General features: G+C 40.4%; 1 protein-coding gene and 1 non-coding gene across 3 annotated transcripts; one reads left to right on the forward strand and one right to left on the reverse strand.

Annotated features, from left to right (window-relative positions):
- Positions 1-14,282: 14,282 nt before the first annotated feature.
- LOC144714998 (ACT domain-containing protein ACR8-like) lies at positions 14,283-19,443 on the reverse strand. 2 transcript variants are annotated; one of them, XM_078589840.1, is made up of 6 exons: positions 19,355-19,443; positions 18,729-18,960; positions 18,051-18,650; positions 17,879-17,983; positions 17,435-17,810; positions 14,283-14,504 (listed from the first exon to the last, which is right to left on the reverse strand). In XM_078589840.1, exons 1-5 carry the CDS (start codon positions 19,417-19,419, stop codon positions 17,466-17,468), a joined length of 1,347 nt encoding a protein of 448 aa, XP_078445966.1. In that variant the 5' UTR covers positions 19,420-19,443; the 3' UTR covers positions 14,283-14,504; positions 17,435-17,465. The 2 variants fall into 2 exon arrangements, with proteins under 2 accessions (XP_078445966.1, XP_078445967.1); XM_078589841.1 differs by lacking the exon at positions 14,283-14,504 and adding an exon at positions 16,263-16,535.
- Positions 19,444-20,017: 574 nt separating this feature from the next.
- TRNAL-AAG (transfer RNA leucine (anticodon AAG)) lies at positions 20,018-20,098 on the forward strand. The gene has a single exon. It is a non-coding gene; the product is annotated as a tRNA-Leu (tRNA).
- The last annotated feature ends 1,950 nt before the right edge of the window (positions 20,099-22,048 follow it).

The raw sequence follows: 22,048 nt of genomic DNA on the forward strand, positions 1-22,048 counted from the left end.
ATTCTGGCCTGGGTGAATTTTGTTCTGAGACTTTTCCTATTTAAACTAAGTGGGTATTTTCATAAAATCCCCAAAACTTAAGTGTATCTTCCAATGTCCAAAAGACCATTTGTGTGTGACCCTCTAGGCCGATTTATAAGTCTAGTTAGTGACTCGAGCGACATAATAATCTTTAGGGTTAATAGCACGAAATATCCCAAACTTGTTCAAAAAATCTGAGACTTATCCTAAACTTTTTTTTGGCACGATATATCCCAAACTCGCTAAGTCGACGACGACATATCCCCGTGATGACATGGAATCCATCATGGCTGCCAGGTGGATTTCTGGCCAGATTTTGACCTGGCGGAATCCACCTGCCAGCCACGATGGATTCCACATCATAACGGGGCTTCCACCTGCCAGGTGTTTTCCAGAGAGAGAGAGAGAGAGAGAGAGAGAGAGAGAGGCATTTTAGAGAGATAAAGAGAGGCATTCTAGAGAGATAAAGAGAGGCATTCTAGAGAGAGAAAGAGAGGCATTCTAGAGAGAGATAATGGGAGAGAGAGGCATTCTAGAGAGAGAAAGAGAAGCATTCTAGAGAAAGAAAGAGTGGCCTTGTTCCTTGACTACGACGTCGCAACCCCGACCATGCTCTCATGTCCGATTTTGTGAGTTTTCTCTCATTTCCCTACTCGTTCCCTTCTTCTCTTCTCTCTCTCTCTAGAATGCCTCTCTCTCCCTTTTCTCTCTCTAGAATGCCTCTCTTTCTCTCTCTAGAATGCCTTTCTTTCTCTCTCTAGAATGCCTCTCTTTCTCTCTCTCTAGAAACCCTCTCTCTCTCTCTCTCCCTTTCTCTCTCACTAGAAAGCCTCTCTCTCTCCCTTTCTCTCTCTCTAGAATGCCTCTCTCTCTCCTTCTCTCTCTCTATAAAATGCCTCTCTCTCTCTCTCTCTCTCTCTCTCTCTCTCTCTCTCTCTTCGGAAAACACCTGGCAGGTGGAAGCCCCGTTATGATGTGGAATCTATCGTGGCTGGCAGGTGGATTCCGCCAGGTCAAAATCTGGCCAGAAATCCACCTGGCAGCCATGATGGATTCCATGTCATCACGGGGATATGTCGTCGTCGACTTAGCGAGTTTGGGATATATCGTGCCAAAAAAAAGTTTAGGATAAGTCTCAGATTTTTTGAACAAGTTTGGGATATTTCGTGCTATTAACCCTAATCTTTATTGGCCTTCCAAATTATTTAACTATATCATTATATAGATTCATTAACGTTGGATCGATTTAACCTATTTGATACGTTGAGTCTACTACATGTGGGGTGCCAACCTATACCTTGTGCTCTAAAAGATACAAAGGAGTGTGTATCGACTTACCCATGGAACCTGTTTGTCATCGGTTATCGTATATGTATAATCCCTGCTTCACTTGATGCTAGGACGACTTAGGGTATGCTCTACTTGATGGAAATATATTGGTCGGCAAGCCAATCATACATTCCATATCTCATTCCATGTTCATTGATAGAACACATTCATTATAATACATGTGTGATGCTTATAATGAAGTCCATGAATACATGATTAGACTTAATGAATTATGATGAGATCGTAATACACATATCACTAGTCTTTAAGTATGTATTCTAAATATGCATATTCTAAGGATACTTGAGAAAGACATTGAAGTATCCAGATTGAATAACACTATATATCCTCACTCATATGATGAGTATGGCCGATCTCGTAGCCATTAGTGGGGAGATAGTAAGGATAGACAGTGGGTGCTCTTTAGTGTAAAGAGTTCACTGAATTAACCCGTACAGATCCCTGAATGGTATTATAGCGAACTGTCAATAAGGTTGATTTACGTCATAGTTTTGTAAGTGGTCCTCAGACCTGAGACACCAAAGACTGTTGTGGACGGATAATTGTACTTTGATTATGATCTATGTGTCGCTAATCATCAGATTCAAAATAACCTTAGTTCGGGTACATCAAGAAGTTCACAAAGACGAGTGAGTGGTCAAGATGGGATCGTCCACCCTCGGTATAAGAGGTGACAGCTCGAAAAAGACAATGCGATGAAGTCCTTGGCTAAGGCAGTGAAATATAGGAGAAGAGTTTTCCGATAATTTTTGAATGCATCAGTACTAACTCAGATGACTTATTAGGGTTTGATAGTTGACCAAACCCTAAGTCATCCTAGGAGCGCTAAGTGGATGAGAGACTATACGTAAACGATAACTGATAATGAACATGTTCCATAACTGAGACGATACACACTCGATTGTGTTTTCTAGAGCACGAGGTGTACCCTAGCACAACACGTGTTGGAGACTCAACCTATCAATTGGGTTAAATCGTTTCGACATCAATTAATCTATATTAGTTAATTAATTTTGAAGGCCAATAAAGGTTATTGGGCCACTAGAGTCGTTAACTTGACTGATACATGGGCCTAGAGGGCCACACGCAAATGGTCTTTTGAACGTCAAAAGATACGGTGATGAGTCACATGGCAGTCGATTTTGATGTGCTTGGTACAGATGGAAAAGGTTTGGTTGTCAACAATGAACATGGCCGCTTGGTTATTGCACCTCATAGGCATAGCCCCTTTAATTGGAAAGTCAAGTTCAAATAAGAAGTTACATACCCATAACATCACGAAAGATGTCTCTGTCATTGCTCGATATTCTGTCTCGGCACTTGATACTGATGGGACAGATTATTTGTGACTTCACCAAATGATAAGATTACCACCCACGTACACACAGTACCAATCCTAGATTTGCGGTCCTGACGATCGCCGACAAATCTTACATTAGAGTACCCAACGACCTTTAGGTGACAATGACGTCGGAAGATAAGTCCTCATCCTAGGGCATATATAAGATATGTAAGCAGAAGTAGAGTAGCCTCCAGATGAACTTCTCGAGGGGCATGCATAAACTGGCTCAGAACATTTACGGTGGAGGTGATGTCTGGCCAAGTCAGCGTAACATAGATAAGCTTCCCAACCAGGCGCCGATACCGTTTAGGATCCGCATAAAGTGGAGACATAGTACTCCAAAGCTGAGGCTTTCTATCCATCAGAGATGCGTATGGCTTGCATCTAGAGAGACCAGCTTCTTGCAAAATATCAAAGATGTACTTCCGTTGGTTGAGGACAAGAACGCCTGGTCGAGATGCAAATTTGATGCTAAGGAAATACTTAGCTTCCCCTAAGTCGCGAATATCAAGGTGCCGATGTAGAAAGGTCTTGACATGTTGGATGCCCACACGATCACTGCTTGTGATGATCATGTCATCCACATAGAAGGCTAGAATGATACAACCAGCCGAAGTAGTCTTGCCAAATACAGAGGGCTCCACATCACAAGCCACCAGTCCACATGTCGAGATAAGTTCACTTAGCTTCTCAAACCATGCTCACTGATTTTGTTTAATGCCATAATAGTACGACGAAGAAGGCATACCTTATCATTTTCCCCCTCAAACGAATAGCCAGGAGGTTGCTCTATATAAACACACTTAGAGAGGTCGCCATATAGAAAGGCATTGGAAATATTAAGCTGGTGTAGTTGCAAGACAAGGTTGACTGCCATGGAAAGGCGTATGCGGACGGGGTAAAGCCGAACTACTAGAGAGAAGGTTTCCTCATAGTCGATGCCTTGTGATAAATCCAAAATGATAGTAATATATATGTGCAATTTCAGCTAATTTATGTACTTCTTTATCTTTATCTGGATATATTATCAACATTTATGTTAAGTTGTGAAACATCCTGAAACAAAATCACCTTTTTCTAATTTGGAGTTGATAACACCCTAATTTCGGTCTTTATTTCATGTTATTAGCATGATTTATGCATTTAAAAGGCTTAAAATTGGGTTGTTATCATATATTTACACGAAAATAATGCTTTCAAGTAATTTCTGATTTTTCCCTAATTTTCTTTTAATTATATGAATTTTTAAGGATTTATTGAAGCTCGAAATAATTATTTTTGGATGAAAATGGCACATTAAAAATTTTATTTCGACATTTATCAACATGGGAATGAATCAGGGAATTTTCTAGAATGTTTTTACAAATTTTTAGGAATTTTCTGGGATTTGTTTCAAGAAGAAATGCATTTATTCTATAAAAAAGGGCATATTTATAAGAGAAAAAAATGTATTTATGCAATTTCTAGACTTGTTGGGGCCTTTTTGCAACGTTTCGTTGCAAAAAGACTCTGAAAACAGCTCTCGGTCGCCATGGCAGGCGTAAAGATCCAATTTAAAATCATTCAGGGTTTATTTGCAATTGCATTATTAATTTTAGAGAAAATCAGAGGAGAGAGAGTGCCGAAAGGACATATATACAAATACCTCTGGGCGGCGTCAGATATCAATAATCTGTTTTATGAAGGGCTTTGTTGAAAAAGCGCGCCGGTGCCTTCCGCCGCGTCGACGTGGCGAAATCATAGCCGTTGGATTAAAATCCAACGGATATGAGATGTGCGCTACCCGCAGGAGGTAAGTACACCGCCCGTGCAGCGCATACAACGCGCGTGCACGGGTGGTGATGTGACGACAGTTTAATGGATAAGGTATAAAGAAACGCACCGGTACGTGCGTAGCGATGCATATGCAAATCCCGCTTTTCGATTTTCTTTTGTTTTTATTTTTTTTGCAGGTGGGGTACGTGGCGCGATGAGAGAGAGCCCGCCAACGAAATTTGAAATGCGGCAACCAATAGGCTGCCGACACGTCATTGCGTGAATTAAGAAATAAATCAATTTTAATCCAATGGTTAAAATTGGTTAAAATTGATTTATTAATAACTTTTGATCCTGAATTTGAAGTCCGATTGAGATGATTTTTTTATGGATTTGCTCGTCTTGATCCCCTCTTTCTATCTGTACGGTTGGATCATTCAGATCTAGCCTACATTTATAGATAAAAATTAATTACTAAACGGGGGTAAAATGGTGATTTTCACCATGTAATCTAGGTATAAAAGCTGAATTTCGAGAGGAGGGGCTCATTCTGGAGGGTGCTTCATCACAGCTGCAAGACAGAGAGGAGTCCCAGCCTGGATCAACAGTTTTGGTATTTTTTTATTTCATTGTATTCAAACTTTTGTGCATTTTGAATGAAATAGGTTAAGTTGTTTGTTTCTTCATCTCCATTCTAGTCTGAACTTCTAAATCGCTTGGCTTGAGCGGCATGTACAAGCCCTGATTAGGATTGAGAGGAGAAATTGAGAAATTTTACCTGGGCATTCAATTGCATTACAAAATAAAATTCTAAAAAAATTAGTTTTAATTCTTAGAATTCTCAATTTCCCCATTTTAGTTCTGAATTATCTATCTGCAAAAATCAACCCAACTCATTTTAAGAACCCTCTTTCAACCTCTCTAAATGACTTTTTGGATCCTTTAATTAGGATCAAAGAAGGAAATTTAGAGCCCTTAATTCTTCTAGTCTTCTCATCTCTTCTATCCCCCTCTCTAAATTCTCACCTAATTAGGGTGACTTGATCCTCATTGAAGATCAAATTCACTCTAATTAGGGTCTAAAACACCAAAAATAAAATCAAATTGAAATTCCTACTTGCCTCCCTTGGACGACACTCATACTTATCACTATACATATTAAGTAGAGTTTTATAAATTTTATTGCATAAGCCAAAAATTCACAACGACAAGGGCTAAAAATTTTGCGTAATTTTCACCCCTATTTTCGGCTTATCAGGAGTTAATTATTATCATTTGTGGGACTAACCCCACTTAACTCAATGAGTTAAGTGGAATGAATCTCACTCTCTTCTTAGTTTATGTGGAAGATGCAGGAATTAGGTGAAACTTTCATGAATAAAGGGGATAATTAAATGAAGAGGAAGCTATTTGGACCAGAGGAGCAGGCTCAGCCACAACCCTGGGCCAAGAAAGAAGGCCCAAAGCAAGACAGTTGGCTCTAGTCTAAAGGCCCACTAAGGAAGCTCCACTAAGCCCACTATGAGAGGCATGTTGGGCCAAAGAAAGGAGGGCAAGGGGAAGGTCCAGTCATGATTACTTATGAATATTTCAGGGGCTTAAATGATGATTGGAGGACAACCTTGGACGTGGATCCAAGCCAGAGAAGAAGATCCAGCCATTCAATCCACAAAACATCCAAGGGTGGAGACTTAAAGATAGCACCTTTAATGCTAATTAAGGAAATAAGCCTTGAACGTCCAAGGGGTATTTCAAAGGTCTCAATGCTGATTGGAGGACCATAATGGACGTGGATCATGACCCTGAAAAGAAGATCTGGCCATCCATTGTATTAAAAATCCAATGGCTCTCCTTTGCTCTCTCTCCCTATATAAACCCCTTCACCCTATTATAAAATTCATCTTGTGATTCAATCCAAAGTAATGTTTGGTGGCCTAAGTGCAATTGAGTCATAGATCCATTCACCTCAGTGAGTGCCAGGCTGAGCAGGAAGCATCCAGGGCTGAAGAAGCTGGTGGAAAGGAGAAGAAGAAGTCCATTGGACCTTAGCGGGTGTGACAAAGAGGTTACCTTCTTATTTCTCCTTTATCATTCTTTTCTGTTCATCTTTTGTCTTTTGGTTAGTCTTGGATCAGCTAGCCAATATCCATACGGTTCCATTGCATCCAACCATGCTCTAAAATTCGTTCTAGAACTCATTCTAGAGTGATTTTAGTACAGTCCCTTTTTTCTCTCTCCTCCACCAAGGCACCTTCCCCATTTGGCATCCGGACTTAGCCAAATTTTGACTAAGTCCAGAGCGCCAAACTGTTTCATTTCTTATTTTGTTTTAGCTTTCAAATACTCCTAAAAGATACCAAAAAAATATTTTCTGCCTATTAATATTATTATAATATTATAATAATATTTTATTTTTCTTTGTTATATATTTTTATTTAATTAGTTATTTATCTTCATATGTAGTAAACCTACCTCTAAAATTATTAAAAAATACATAACTAAAGCACAAATTCCTAAGAAAAAAACCCTTGCTCCATGTGGATCGACCCTTACTCTCCCTACGCTAGTAAGGTTATTATAAATTTTTGTTGTTTTAATTCGGATAAACCAACGACACTAATTAGTGAATTTAACTCATCACTAATTACCCCAAAATATGAATTATCACCTTGAACCTGCGAGAAACCCCGAACGACCAACCAAGCTTTGTAGTGATGAATAGTGCCATCAGGATGATATTTGAGGATGAACACCCAACAACAACTGACGACATTAGTAGTAGCCGGTCGACCAACGAGCTTCCATGTACCTCAAAGAACTAGGGCAGAATACTCTTAATCCATAGTGGCTTTCCATTGAGGAATCAATAATGCAGCCTCATGATATTGAGGAATAGTCTCTGCAGCCAATGCCGCGGTGAATGCACGATAAGGAGCTATTAGTCTGGCTTACGAGATCACATTAGAACGGGGATGAAGAGTGAAGGATCATGTACCTTTCTGAAGCGTGATTGGAAGATGAAGATCATCTGATGGGGGACTTGAGGAGGGTGCGGATTGGGCTTCAGTAGGGATCTTGCGGGGCGAAGAGCTAGGAGCGGGAAGGGAAGGAAGAGGCAGAGTCGGCAAAAAGGTGGTAGTAGGTTCGGGGAGCTAGAGTAATGGCGATAGAGGAACAAAAGGTAGTGGAAGAGGCAAGTCGTGCACAAGAGAGGGAGCTGCCGAGTCCACTGGTGAAACAAAAGGAGGTGATCTCGAATGCTCCCAATATGGGGAGAGTGGATAAGAAGGGCGTCGACTCATGATATGTAACATCGGCTGAGATGATGTATCGATGACTCTTGGGTAGGTCGATCTTGTATCCCTTTTGCGTGTAAGAGTAACCCACAAACATTCCTTTGGTCGCCCGAGGGGCAAGTTTGGATTTGGTGGCGGAATGGTCGTGACCAAAGGCCACACACATAAATATACGGGGCGGTAAGGGAAACAACTCCCTATCTGGATGAAGCTGATGAAGAGGAACATCACCGCCAAGAGGTATCGAATGAAGGCGGTTGATGAGGAAGGTTGAGATCATGATAGCATCAGCCCAGAACTCATGTGGGACATTCATCTCATATAAGATTGTCCAATTCGTGTCAAGAAAATGACGATGCTTTCGCTCAACCACTCCATTTTGCTGAGAGGTGTGAGGACATGACGTTTGATGAAGAATACCAGTCATGGTGCACAATTCTTAAAATTCTCGTTTGACAAATTCCGTGGCATTGTCCGTACGGATGATCTTTGGGGTACATGAATATTGAGCCGATACCTCATGGAGAAAGTAGCGGATCATCGGGGGAGCATCTGTGAGGTTGGCTAAAAGATAGACCCATAACAAGCGAGAGTAATCATCAATAAGAACCACGTAGTATCAAAAAGCAAGTTTTGACGGAATGTGTGATGGTCCCCAAATATCACGATGCACTAAATCAAAAGGTTTTGAGCTAATAGATTAAGTATGTTGAAATGTAGCATGATGATGTTTGCCCGTTTGACATGACTCTCAAACAAATTCCTTAATTTGCACCCATGGGAGAGCTTAGTGAAGCTTGGTGATACCGGGATGACCAAGTCGACGATGCCACTCAAGAGAGGTAGAGGGATGGGAGAGGTGATGGGTACGACCCGTGGATGGAGTATTGGAGACGAGCTGATAAATGCCATCCTGAGTCTTACGCCCCAAACCAATCTGTACGCCGGTCTCCAAGTCCTAAAACACACAATAATAGGGCAAAAAGGTCATCGAGCAAAGAAGGGCTTTAGTCAAAGTGCTAATGGAGATAAGATTGATTGGAAAGCTCAGAATAGAGAACATCATGAAGTGGAAGTTGAGATGTAGGTGATGCGGTGCTTTTTCCAGTAACCAAACAAGAGCATCCGTTTGCAACAAATACGGATTCAGGGTTGGCGAGTTTTAAAAAGCATGAAAGTATGATGTCGTCACCTGTCACATGACAGGAGGCATCAAAGTCAATAAGCCACAACCCCGAAGAGGAAGATCAAGAGGTAGTACCTTGGTTCGATGAACAGGTACCATGCGTAACAGTGGTAAGGGCGGCAAAGTTGGCCGGAAGCCCAGCAGGAGAAGTATTTGCTGCATAAGATAGAGTGGCCAATATAGAGGAGGGTTGCACAAACCTTGGAGGCAGTTACGTTGGAGTGGTCGTTGAAGAAGGGACATGACGAGGATGTCTGGGCAAATAGCCCCACTTCTGATAGCACCGAGCGGATGAATGTGTCGGTCAAGAGCAGCGAATGCATGGGGGACCAGTATATTTGTGCGATGATGGTCAGAGAAGCGATCACCGGATTGTTGAGAATTTCCAAAGTTTCTCCCAATGGTGGCGAGAGCCGCAATAGTAGAATTAATAAGTGCTGAGGAGTCTGATGAGGTGATAGAGGTAACAAAAGAAGGTCCCTTGATAGGAGTAAGGTTGTCCACGCGTTGAGACACATTAAAGACATCAGCCAAGGAGGGAAGAGTCGCGCCACTCAGAATAGAGTCACGGATCTGCGTGCTTATTGTTGTAGGAATAGAGTTAATGTATAACGATACTTGTAACTCCTCTCAATAACATTTTTGCTCCAATAGATATGTAGTATACGGCTGATACACTTGTAAGTGAGAATCACATCCACGAAGAGTGGCATAGACGTCTCGAGGGGACCCTCAGACCCTTGAAGTTTGAACATCTTCTCGAAGATGTCAATCATAGAGGCTATTTTACTCTTGGGACCATACATCCGGAAGAGCTCATCCCACATCTTCTTTGTAGGGGAGATAAGTTGTAGTGAGTTGGCGAGATCAAAAGAAAGCATCTTGAGAAGCTAGTAGTGGCCGTACGAGCACGAGTGATCCAGTGCGCATAATGAGGATCATCGAGCGGAGGTGGATTTTTTGTCAGAAGAGACTCGTGCTGATGGATTTGTATAAATCGATAGAAACTCGCTGACGACGTGATGTAATTGGAGCCGCAACCAGAGAAAATTGAACACGGAGTCTACAACTGGGAGATAAACAGATTTACCGGTCCGATGTTGACCAGTGCACGCATATAGGTAGGCAAAGGATAGTTAGTAGAAGGATCCATCTCTTAAGTGTTACGTTGTCGGTCAAGAGAGAAAGCAAGGAGATTGCATGCGATAGGAGGTCACCAAGAGATCGCTGGTAAAGAAGATAAACTCAATCAAGATGAATGTCACCTGTCTCCTATTCTGGCGATGTAAGGAGATCACTTTGAGTAGGCCGGCGATAAGAGGAGAGGTGGTCGGGATGAGAAGATCGCCGACAAGATGAATAAGGCGTCGCCGCGAAGATAAGACCACGGTGAGAAAAAAGGAAAGAGGCTTAGAAGAAACTGACAAACTGGTCGTAAGAAGAAGATGAGGCCGCGACGAGAAGAGGAGGTCAGAAGAAAATAAAAGAGGCCTCGGCGAGAAGATGAGACTGCCGCTGCCGGCTTAGAAGATGAGGCCACGGCAAGAAGAGGAAGCTGGAATGAAACCGGCGGACTGGAGGTTGCCGCCGAAACTGCCGATTTAGATGATGAGACTACAAGAACCGCCGGCTTAGAGGAAGGAACCACTGTCAATTTAGAGGGAGAAGAGGAGGTTGGGATTGGGAGCCTAGGGCTCCGATACCATGTGGAAGTGGTAGATTTGATGTGACCACGTTCAATTGAATCAAAAAAAGAATTAGGAGGGGTACATCGATATATAGGGGAGAGAGAAAGAGAGAGGGGTGTTGGCAGAAGCCCACTTACACAGCCCAATATGGACCTTCTCTTCTCACAATTTTTATGAAAAATACCCACTTAGAATAAATAGGGGAAGGTTTTTACCCATGCCAAAATTGTTCAGGGGGCCTTCCCCTTCTTCTCCCTTCTCCCCACACACCCTCTCCATGCCTGGTTCGATCGGGACGGCGTGACGATGACGATGGAGGTAGAATGGGGCTCGTCAATGAGAAGGAGGAGATCCTACGTGTCGAAGATCGCATGGATACATCTAGAGGATGCACATTTGAATAGCTCGACTCGGCTCGCTCTAGGATCCAAGAAAACACGGATGTGATCCGTGTTAAGGTACTTCATTTCATGGTTTTATCAATGTCGTACGATTTCACAAAAGTATTCCTTTGCGTGCTATTTTTTATTTCTTCATCCATATTTAGGCCACTAGAACCCAACACAATTGTCGAACCCTAATCGGTCATCCCAGTTAGTACTGATGTGTTCAAAAATTATCAGAGAACTCTTCTTCTATATTTCACTGCCTTGGCCAAGGACTTCATCGCATTGTCTTTTTCGAACTGTCACCTCTTATACCGAGGGTGGACGATCCCATCTTGACCACTCACTCGTCTTTGTGAACTTCTTGATGTACCCGAACTAAGGTTATTTTGAATCTGATGATTAGGGACACATAGATCATAGTCAAAGTACAATTATCCGTCCACAACAGTCTTTGGTGTCTCAGGTCTGAGGACCACTTACAAAACTATGACGTAAATCAACCTTATTGACAGTTCGCTATAATACCATTCAGGGATCTGTACGGGTTAATTCAGTGAACTCTTTACACTAAAGAGCACCCACTGTCTATCCTTACTATCTCCCCACTAATGGCTACGAGATCGGCCATACTCATCATATGAGTGAGGATATATACTGTTCAATCTGGATATTTCAATGTCTTTCTCAAGTATCCTTAGAATATGCATATTTAGAATACATACTTAAAGACTAGTGATATCTGTAGTACGATCTCATCATAATCCATTAAGTCTAATCATGTATTCATGGACTTCATTATAAGCATCACACTTGTATTATAATGAATGTGTTCTATCAATGAACATGGAATGAGATATGGAATGTGTGATTGGCTTGATGACCACATATATTTCCTTCATATTTCACTTGGAGTACATCTACCAACGTCCACAAATCTTATGCGTGTGACACTCTATAACTTCAATTTTCAAATAACTTTTATGGTCCAATTTTTTTAATTAACTGTCAAAATATATTAATAAATTAATAAATGGTTTCTTTAGTCCAAATGATTGATTAAGGAGCTGGTTCCTAGTGTACCATGATGCACCTCGTGCCCTAGAAGATACAACAGAGTATGTCAACTCTCTCATGGAACCTTTAGTATTATAAATTTCCATGTACATATAATTATTCATTCAGATGGAACCTTTGGATGACATGGGATATGGTTAATCATCAATCCCTAATAGATTATTCTAGTTAGTAGTGATGTGTGGGAAAATCATCAAAGAGCACCTTCTCTAATATTTGTACTATGATGGCCAAGGATTTAATTTCATCTTTTTCTTTGAGTCAATATTTTCTAATATTTAGGCCATATGTTTTCATGTTGACCATACAATCACCTCCATGGACTTTTTGGTGCATATGAGCTAATACAATTTGTAATATCATGATTAGATACTCATTGGTAGTGTTTGTCCATCCCGCCTTGATATCATTATCTGATATCGGAATGGATGCAGAACCACATATTAGAATGTGCTATCTATTACTCATCTGTAATGATATCTCGATACCAAATGACAATATCCGAAATCTGTTTCTAAAATATCAATATTTTATATTATTATCCATCTCAATATTGTTATCCGTCTTTATCTAAAGAGTTGGATGCTGATATTGGATCCTATGTCAGATATCAGTTTTTCAGTGTTTTAAATAATTTGTAGATGTGTATCTAAGCTATGAGGATATATATATCATATGTTTGAACATTTATTATATTTCCCGTATGTTTTCCATTTATATTTCACATAAAATAGCATCTTATTCTGGTCCAGTATAAAACTGGCCAAATGACACGAAAAACATTGGCTAATGTGTGTAGATAACAGGGATTTACCAACTAAGATTTGTGCAAAAGTGTATATACTATTGCAAACTTATTATTTTTTCCAAATGGGACAATGTGGATACTAATTTTTGGTAGAAATTTTGATATGTGATATCCAAATATCGAATTTGATATTCACTACCAGCATTTGCCAACTCTAGAGGTCCATGATATATGTCCCAATATCCTGCATTAGATGGATATTCGATATTCCTTAGATATTCGATATTCCTATATAGAAAAACACCTTGATTTTATCTGAATATCAAATATGGGTTGTTGGATATTAGATATTTACCATATGGCCGAACATTACTCCTAGGTCATAGTCAAAACACAATTGTCCATGTGTAAACCATCTTCGGTGTGATAGGTCTAATGACCAATTATACAACCATGACATGAGTCAACCTAGTCGACTCCACATATGATACCATTTAGGGATCAATTCAGAGAACTCGTCTCTAAATATCACCCAATATATGTCCTTAAATATCTCCACTCCGATTGCTATTGGATCGGCCATACTCATCATATGGATAGAACTACATAGGACTATTAATATATTTTTATGGCCTTCTCAAGTATGCTTCTAATAGGAATATTTTAGAACATATGTTCAAATAAAAATAACCATTGAATTGTGATCTCATCATAATTCATCTAGTCATTGGAAAAGTTATAAGTATGGCATATGCATTATAATGAATATACTGTGTCAATGAAATATTGAAGGATACTTGGAATGAGAAAATGACTTGCATGCCAAATATATTTTCCAAGCGACGTTTCCATTATTTTTTGGAAAACTGCATAGACAAGTAGTACCATTCATATTATGTGGATGATATTATTATGACTATAGTGATGGGGATGTCATTATTCAGGCCAAAGAATACTTGTGGCATCATCTATCTAATATAGGTTTGGGGAGATACCTTTATTTCTTGGGCATCAAATTTGCATACGAGTGGATGGTGCTATTGAGCAGAATTACATATTGAATATTTCAAAGGAGACTGGTATGCTAGGGTGGAGGACAAAATTAATTATTTTTCCTAACGCCCAAATTTTAGATAATACTTATGTCCACGAGGACACCAATTTGTATTCTGGGTGACTGGAAACTGAGTTATTTTTTCTCGTAAAATTTGATATAGATTATATGGTGGGACTAATCAGTCAGTTTATGCATGGACAAGCCAGGTACACTAGCTTGGTACTCTACGAATTCTGGCATATCTCAAATATGCACTAGTAAAATGACTTGGTTAATGATGGTAAGAGCATTTGAACATTGAAACTTATTGTGATAATGTTTATACTAATAAAAAATTAAGCTTTCTAGTGCATCGATGAATCAACGAGAATTCAAATGAGAAACCCAAGCATTTTTATTTGCATGGGAATCAATGTCGAAGAAATCAGAATAAATAATGTGATCGGAGATAATGTGTCAACAATGGAACCCTAGGGTTCGGCAGTCCTGGTCTGGTTCTAGTTTTCAGCAAGGACCTAAAGCATACCTAAATTTGGTTTGAAATAGATCCAGTATTGTCCAGTCCACTCCCAGTCCAGTCGCAGTCCAGTGATGTTGACTAATCATTGTCAAAGTCAAAGAAAAGTTAGAAATGTTTTCAAGATCTTATCTCTAAAGGAATCATGTATTAGAAATGAAGATGAAGAGAACAAGAAAATAAGAAGAAAACAAGACTAAAAGGGCACAAGAAGAAGAAGAGGATAAATAAAAAAGGGTGAAAAAAGGAAAATAATAATAAAGGAAGATGAAAATAAGAAGAAAACAGAATGAGAATGAAAATGGAGAAGAAAGACAAAATAGAACAATAATAAAGTAAGAAGAAAATAAAAAATGAAGAAGTAAAGAAAAAAAAGAAGAATAATAAAATTAGAAGGAATGTAAAAAATATTAATAGAATAAGAAGAGAAAAAAAAGAAAAAATAATAAAAATAATAAAGATAATAATAAAGAAAAAAATGAAAACAAAAATGAAGAATAAAATAAGAATAATAATAGGAAAAATAAAGGAGCAATAAAATAAGAAAAAAGTGAAGGAGATAAGAAAACTAAAGAGGGAGAAAATAAAATTAAATGAAGACGATGAAGAGATTTTGCATGAACAAGGGGTGGATGGGAGGGAGGGAGAGAGACAGGATAACATGACCACTACTGAGGATGGGGGGAAAGGGGGGTTGACCAGAAATGAAGAGTGTTCGGTCCCAATTCGGTTTGACCCACAAATCAAATCTGCATTGACTGGTAGACCGATGGTAGATGGAGGGTATCAGTCTGGTCCTATCTGACTGGTCCACAGTCCAAAATGGTGAACACGAGGTCTATGAAATCATATAATTTGGATTTATCCAATAAATATATGTATAAATAGTTATATTGCAAGTCAGATAGAACATAAGTAAAGGTATATCATTGCCATCTAAAATACACATGAAGTCAACCAAGTTGAATTAAATGGTGATAGCTATGTTCTTAAATTTTTAGTTAGATTGTGAAATCTGAGCAATTTAGCATACTTTTATATTTGATGTCCTAAATCCGAGGTTTGGTCTGACTGATCCCGGGTCCAAATGATGAGCCATAGGTATATGTAGTCGTATAATTTGGATTTTATCCATCATATAGATGAATACTTAGTTATATCATGAGATGAATGCACTTGCAAATAATACAAATATAAAATGATAGAACATAAGTAAATATTTTAAATTTTAATCATTTTTATTTTTATCATTACCATATAAATTTCAGACACAATCAAAGAAGTTGTATTAAACAATAAAGTATTTGTTTTAATTGAATAATATTAATTTATAAGTCTGAGGAATGTATCGTAGTTATAGATGACATCATAAAAGTACATGATTAGCACATATTATTTTTTGATGAAGTTGGGATAAATGTAAATTGATAAGTGCCTTTTAATCAATAATGAGGTCAATCGAAAGAGCTTAGACATGAAACATAGAATAAAAGCTGTGCATTCAACTGACAATAATATTTTGGGAATCCAATGTTACCACTCTAGAATTCAAGGAGTATACTGTAAATGCATTTATGCATAGGCAATTCAGAATTATTGCATTTGGACTTTATGAAATAATGTGCTTTGAGTTTCATGAGAAATATTAATGAACTTAAGAAATCGAGAGAATTCAAATAAAATAAAGATAATAAAAAAGTCAATGTTTAGTTTATGATGTAAAGTTACGCAAAATAACTTAAACAATGTACATTCATATTTTAAAAGTTTGCATGTTGCAATTATCCATATTGTATTTTTGTATGCAACATTCAAATGCAAAAAATAGGGATAGTTCTAAAAAGATAAACACCAAATGAAATTCTAAATGTCTTGTTAATATTACTGTGATCCCATCATGTTGTACGATAAATGTACTTGTTACAAGGCTAAGATGAACCGTATCACGATTAAATTTGGCATCAAAAAAGTATGATGACCTTAATCTCTTGGAACCCAACCTAAACTTCTTTCACTACTGCTCTATCTAGATGCATAATTCTCATATCCATAAGATCCCTGGGCAAGATAATCCATCCGGTCCTGGATGCCATACCCAAGTGGATGTATTGTCTGTACAATAGACATATAGAATAGATCGGTAGATGGAAATCAGCAATATAGATTTACAGATTACTACCGACTATGTTAATTGTTGAGATATCCGCATAGATTATAAGTATATAATGATTAATACATAGGAATATACAGTACTTCAGGCAGAAAGGTATTACGGAGTTCTACTCTCGGTTATACAACATCAATTCCTCAACCAATTGGATTTATACTACATCAGCTTCTCGACCAATATGATTTTTCCTTCATTAGGTCCTAGACCAATACGATTTAAATTAAGATTAGACTAGTAAGTATTAAACACATTGTCTACACTCATGAGATTAGCAAACAGGATTCAAAGTTAGGATTCAATCTTAGATATGAAAAATGAGATTACCAGACATGATTCAGTATAGATAGGATGAAAATAAGACTAATTGGAGGAACAAAGATAGATAGGACCTAAGACCAAAGATAATTAAGATTCAATCTTAACTAAGCGTTCTAAGTACTAAGCGCAATTTACCAAACTAATGGTACTACAACAACGACCACTTTCTCGCTGTATCTCCTCCTATTTCCCTTACTTTTCTTCTTGAATTCTTCCACTTATAAACACATTCGTACGATATCTATGGGATCTAACTTTATTTTAAGGAAAGAGAGAGAGAGGGAGAGAGAGAGAGAGAGAGAGAGAGAGAGAGAGAGAGAGAGAGAGAGATGATTTGACTGAGAGAGAGAGAGAGAGAGAGAGAGAGAGAGAGAGATGATTTGACTGATCGTTACGCTTTTTTCAGGCTAATGGGGGACCCTCTAAAAAAACGTAGAAAAAAAAGGAATAGAGGAAGAAACGAAACAAGAAGACGAAGAACAAGTGGAAAATCGCAAATCGTAATCGCCACGAGAGAACGTACCCGGATTTCGAGGCTGCCGAGGACGAAACGATCAAGAAATGGACCGGACGAGGCCGAGGTTGAAGAGATTCCGCCTGACCAGAGCGCCGATATATAGCAGCAGCCGGCTGCCGCCGGGCTCCGGACAGCTGGCAGTCCTGCCGTAACCGCCCAGCCGGTGACGTGGCTGCTCGACGACGACCCGCCCGAGGCGGATCCTCTTCTGGACGGCCTCGATCGCGCCAGCGCTCGCGGCTTCCCCTGCCACATCCACAACGTAGAAGACGGTCCCCGCCGCGGCCACCTCGGCCTCGGCGATGAACAGCCCGTTCTCTCTTATCACCCTCGTGGCCTCGGACAGCACTCCCGGCCCCGTCGACAGCTCCAGCCTCGCCCCCTGCCCACAAGATCGGACCGTCGATTCCCAGATCAACGACGGAGAACGCAGTTGACAAGAAATCTCACTCGGCGGGAACGCCGCTCGACGCCGGATTTCAAACACTGGATCAGCCTCTGCCTGCCCGCCTCCGACCCGATCGGATTCCCGTCCGTCTGCCTTATGTAGTACTCCTGAAGCGGCACAGTCCTTCGTCTCAAGAGAAAAACGAACTAAGGGAAGAGTAAGAGAGAAGCTAACCTGGAAGGCCTGGTCTCCGACGGTGTCCACTGTCGCGTGGAAGACGACGTAGTCCATGTCCGTGAGATTGCACAGGATGTCGAAGAATAGCTTCGGCCGGTCTCTGCACTGGACGTTGACTATGGAGTACCCCCGGTCGATCCAGTTCTGCACCGATATCGACGGAGAAGAAGCAGAAGGAGGAGAAGGAGAAGGGGGAGGCGAGTCCTGCGACTGACACGTATCCCTGTCCAGAGACATGATCTGGTGGAGCCGGTGCTCGGCGCGGGCGGCGGCGACGGAGGAGGCGGTGGTGACGGCGGCGACGGCGGAAGCGTCGTCCGCGTCCCCTTTCAGGACGTTGCGGAGGCGTCTCTGAATGCGGTGGAGCTTGAAGTCGTCCTGGATGACGGATCCGGACGAGTCTTCGTCCCGGACGTGCATCAGGGACGCGATCCGGCCGTTGTGCGTCCACACTCTGGCGTCCATCACGTTGCAGCGGAGGTCAGACAGCACGGCGAAGACCTCCGACAGGGTGCCAGGCCTGTCCGAGCCTGTCAGCTCCAGCGCGGTCATAGAACTGGTCGAATCTGTCCTCGCGTCGTTGCGATCGACCAGCGACTGGACGAGTAGAGGATGATCGTGGCGGTTATTTTCGTAAGTATTAATTTGAAATGTGTTTGAAAGGTAGTTTGGCACCTGCTCGATGTAGGCGCGGATTCCGTCGTCGTCGACGAGCTTCTCCCCGAACTGATCCGTCACGTGGAAGACGTCCATGAACCATCGGCCGTCGCACGAGATGTACGCCTTCCTGATGGAGAGATTCAGGTCGGTGAGCGCCTGTACGGCCTCGAGAAGGACGCCGCTCTTCCTTGCGCTGTCCACCTTGATCACCGTCGTCGCGCTGCACGCCTCGTTGTCGATCACGACTCTGCGAGGAAAACACGATTCGGTTGAAATCGGAGAGACGGAAGAGCTCGCGAAATCTGATCTGAAAAACGTTTGAAGATCTGCGCGGAAGAACTTTTGAAATTGAGATTGGAAGAAAATTCCTGAGTCTGATCTGAAAAACGTTTGAAAATCTGCGCGGAAGAACTTTTGAAACTGCGATTGGACGAAAATTCCTGAGTCTAATCTGAAAAACGTTAGAAAATCTGCGCGGAAGAACTTTTGAAATTGCGTTTGGAAGAAAATTCCTGAATCTGACTGGAAATTTTTTTTGAAAAATCTGAGCTGATGAGATGTTACAGTACGAGAGGAATAATATAATTCGATCTGCCTAGATTATACTACTAGAGCGACTAAAACGAGAATAGATCGGTAACCTCGGATTATCCATGCGCCTGACGAGCTTCTCGTACGCATCATCCAAGCGCTGCGGTCGCTCCATCTTCCTCGCCGCGTCTCTGCTACAACGACCTCCCTTTCTACGACTGTCTCTTCTGTTCATCCGCTTTATATACCCGCCCCCGAGTCTCTCTCTTCCATTAACATGTGGGCCCCGCTTGGTGGCTACATAAATGGGACCCACAGTTCTGCCAATTGGATGGGGGCAAGGAAACCGGTACAAGGCCACGTCAGCAACCGACGACACGTCACTGTCGAGTCAGCGCCAACGGCGTAAAACCGCCGGCGACACCGTAACGGGCGTCCTCCCATCTTTTAGGCGGTTGACATTCTTTCTCTCTCATCACGTGGTATTTATGTTTTGATATATCTCCTTATTGGAGGTACAAGTACAGTTGTAAGAAGAACAGGGGGGAGAAAGTGAGCAAGTGGGATTCGCCGGGCGCGGCGGCGCGCCGCCATGCAGAGATTGACAGGGACGGGAGTGGGGCCCACCTGCAGAGCCGCCAGAGAATCCCCGATTCTGTTGGAGACGGACAGATAGATAAATAATAAAATTAAATGGCATTACAGTAACTAAATCAATTTTTTAAAAAAATTTGGATTAAATTGTTTATATTTATAATATTACAAATTAACAAGTTGAGATGGCCGAGTTGGTCTAAGGCGCCAGATTAAGGTTCTGGTCCGAAAGGGCGTGGGTTCAAATCCCACTCTCAACAGTTAATTTTTTTTTACCCACATTAATTTCATTTTTCTTTATTTTTTTTTGGGCGAAGCGGGGCAAGTGGGGGTCCCGGAATAATAACTTAGATTATAGTTTAATTTTGATGATTTAAATAACGTTGTAGTTATAAGTCAAATAATGTCTCACATGGGATTCTGAGGATTAAGAATAGAAAATGGAAAACGACAGTGGCGGCCACAATGAGTGGGAGTGGGAAGGCAGAACAAGAGGGAGAGGAGAGGTTACTGTCAGTATTCAAACATAAATCATTATGTCTTCTTAATGATCTTCCCCCCAACCCCCCCACCCCCAACCCACACACACACACACAGTCAATTGCCACTGATATGAAAAACAAATTGTGAACCAGATTCAAAATTTGCCATTGGATTTATGGGAGAGCTGGGGACTTCAGGAATAATGGAAGGCAATAAAAAGAAGAGAGGGAAAGACAAGAACTTGAAATGAAATAAAGAATAAAACAAGCAAACTAAAATAAAATTTAATTAATGGAGGGCTGGGGAAATGGGTTTGAAAACTGACAGTAACTTTGCTCCAGTTCAAACCAAACTACCCATTCTCAACTCTTTGACCCATTTGAGACCCTCCCCTTTTTGTTTAAATCCCACTCTCCACTTGTCTCTTTTTGTATTTGTTTAGATCCCACTTTCCACTGATACATTTTGTTTTTTTTCAAACTCATTTCTTAGCATGTCGTATTTTTCTTAATGAATTTGAAGTCTACTTGAAAAAAAATCATTGCCGACATCAAAATTAGCGGCTGTATCATCCGCTCTCCTCCACTCTTATCAATCACCGTCAATCATCACTCGGCGCTCCGAAAGTGCTGGCTAAGGTATTTAAATTATATCTACTATAAAGTTGTATTCTCTAAATTATTACATAAAAGTTGGAAAACCTATGTTAAATAGGATTATATTTTCAGACCTTCCTATGAGTATCTTGAATTGCTTTTCAATAGTTTGGTTTCAATTTATTTTTAATTAAATTAGATTCAATTCATAAAATAAACATAAAAATCATTTAAAAACTAGTTAAAGATAAAATTCACTTATTTATTATTTTTTCCCTGTGGATTCAACCCTTGTGTGCCCTATAAAGTTGTTATCTCTTACATTTTATTAAACATATGAACACATTCTTATTTGATTTCCTTTTATAAATATTAAAAATAAATGCTAATATTATTATATCAATTTAGTAGGAAATTTATGTTCACTAAATATATATTGAATCATACATTATCGATTCATAGCACTATGATCCTCATTATTATGAGTATTAATAAAAATTTCTCTTGTATTTTTGAAACCTTCATGAAGGCGGGTTGATTTAGGTAATCTAAGCACTATTTAATTTTATTTGATGTCCGGCGAAACAAAAATATATGCTCCTATATAGGAAACGACTAATAAGATAAGGCAATTACACATATTTTATACATGCTTAATGATGGGAACCATCTAGTTCTGAAGACTAGTCCCAACCAGCTCGAGGAGCCCGGGCTGAGGTGAAAGATCCATCCTTCATGTATTCAGCCTAGTCTACTGGCCCCCAGAGGTTGACATTATATTCATTGTGTGTTTATGACCTATTTTCATTTGTGTGTCAGGCATATGTATTGGAGCCCTTGTGTTCGTGTATTTGGGCCAACATGTTTGGGTCCATATGTGGATCTTCCCCAGGTATGGGGGCCCTTAGGACCCTTTTATGTGGGGCCTTTCCTTTTTTCATGGGGGAGGGCCCATATTTACCCGTATGTAAGGGGGGGGGGTCCCCCTCACTTGTTAGAGAAGAAAAAAAGAAAAAAAAACAATTTTATTTTATTTTTATTCTATTTTTTTTCATTTTCAACTTATTTATGGTTTTGCCACTGTGAACTTGGCTTCCCCTGAGAACCCTAATCTGCCACTGTGAACTTGGC

This window comes from Wolffia australiana, chromosome 18, assembly GCF_029677425.1.
Source record: "Wolffia australiana isolate 7733 chromosome 18, ASM2967742v1".
NCBI classification, from domain to species: Eukaryota; Viridiplantae; Streptophyta; class Magnoliopsida; order Alismatales; family Araceae; genus Wolffia; species Wolffia australiana.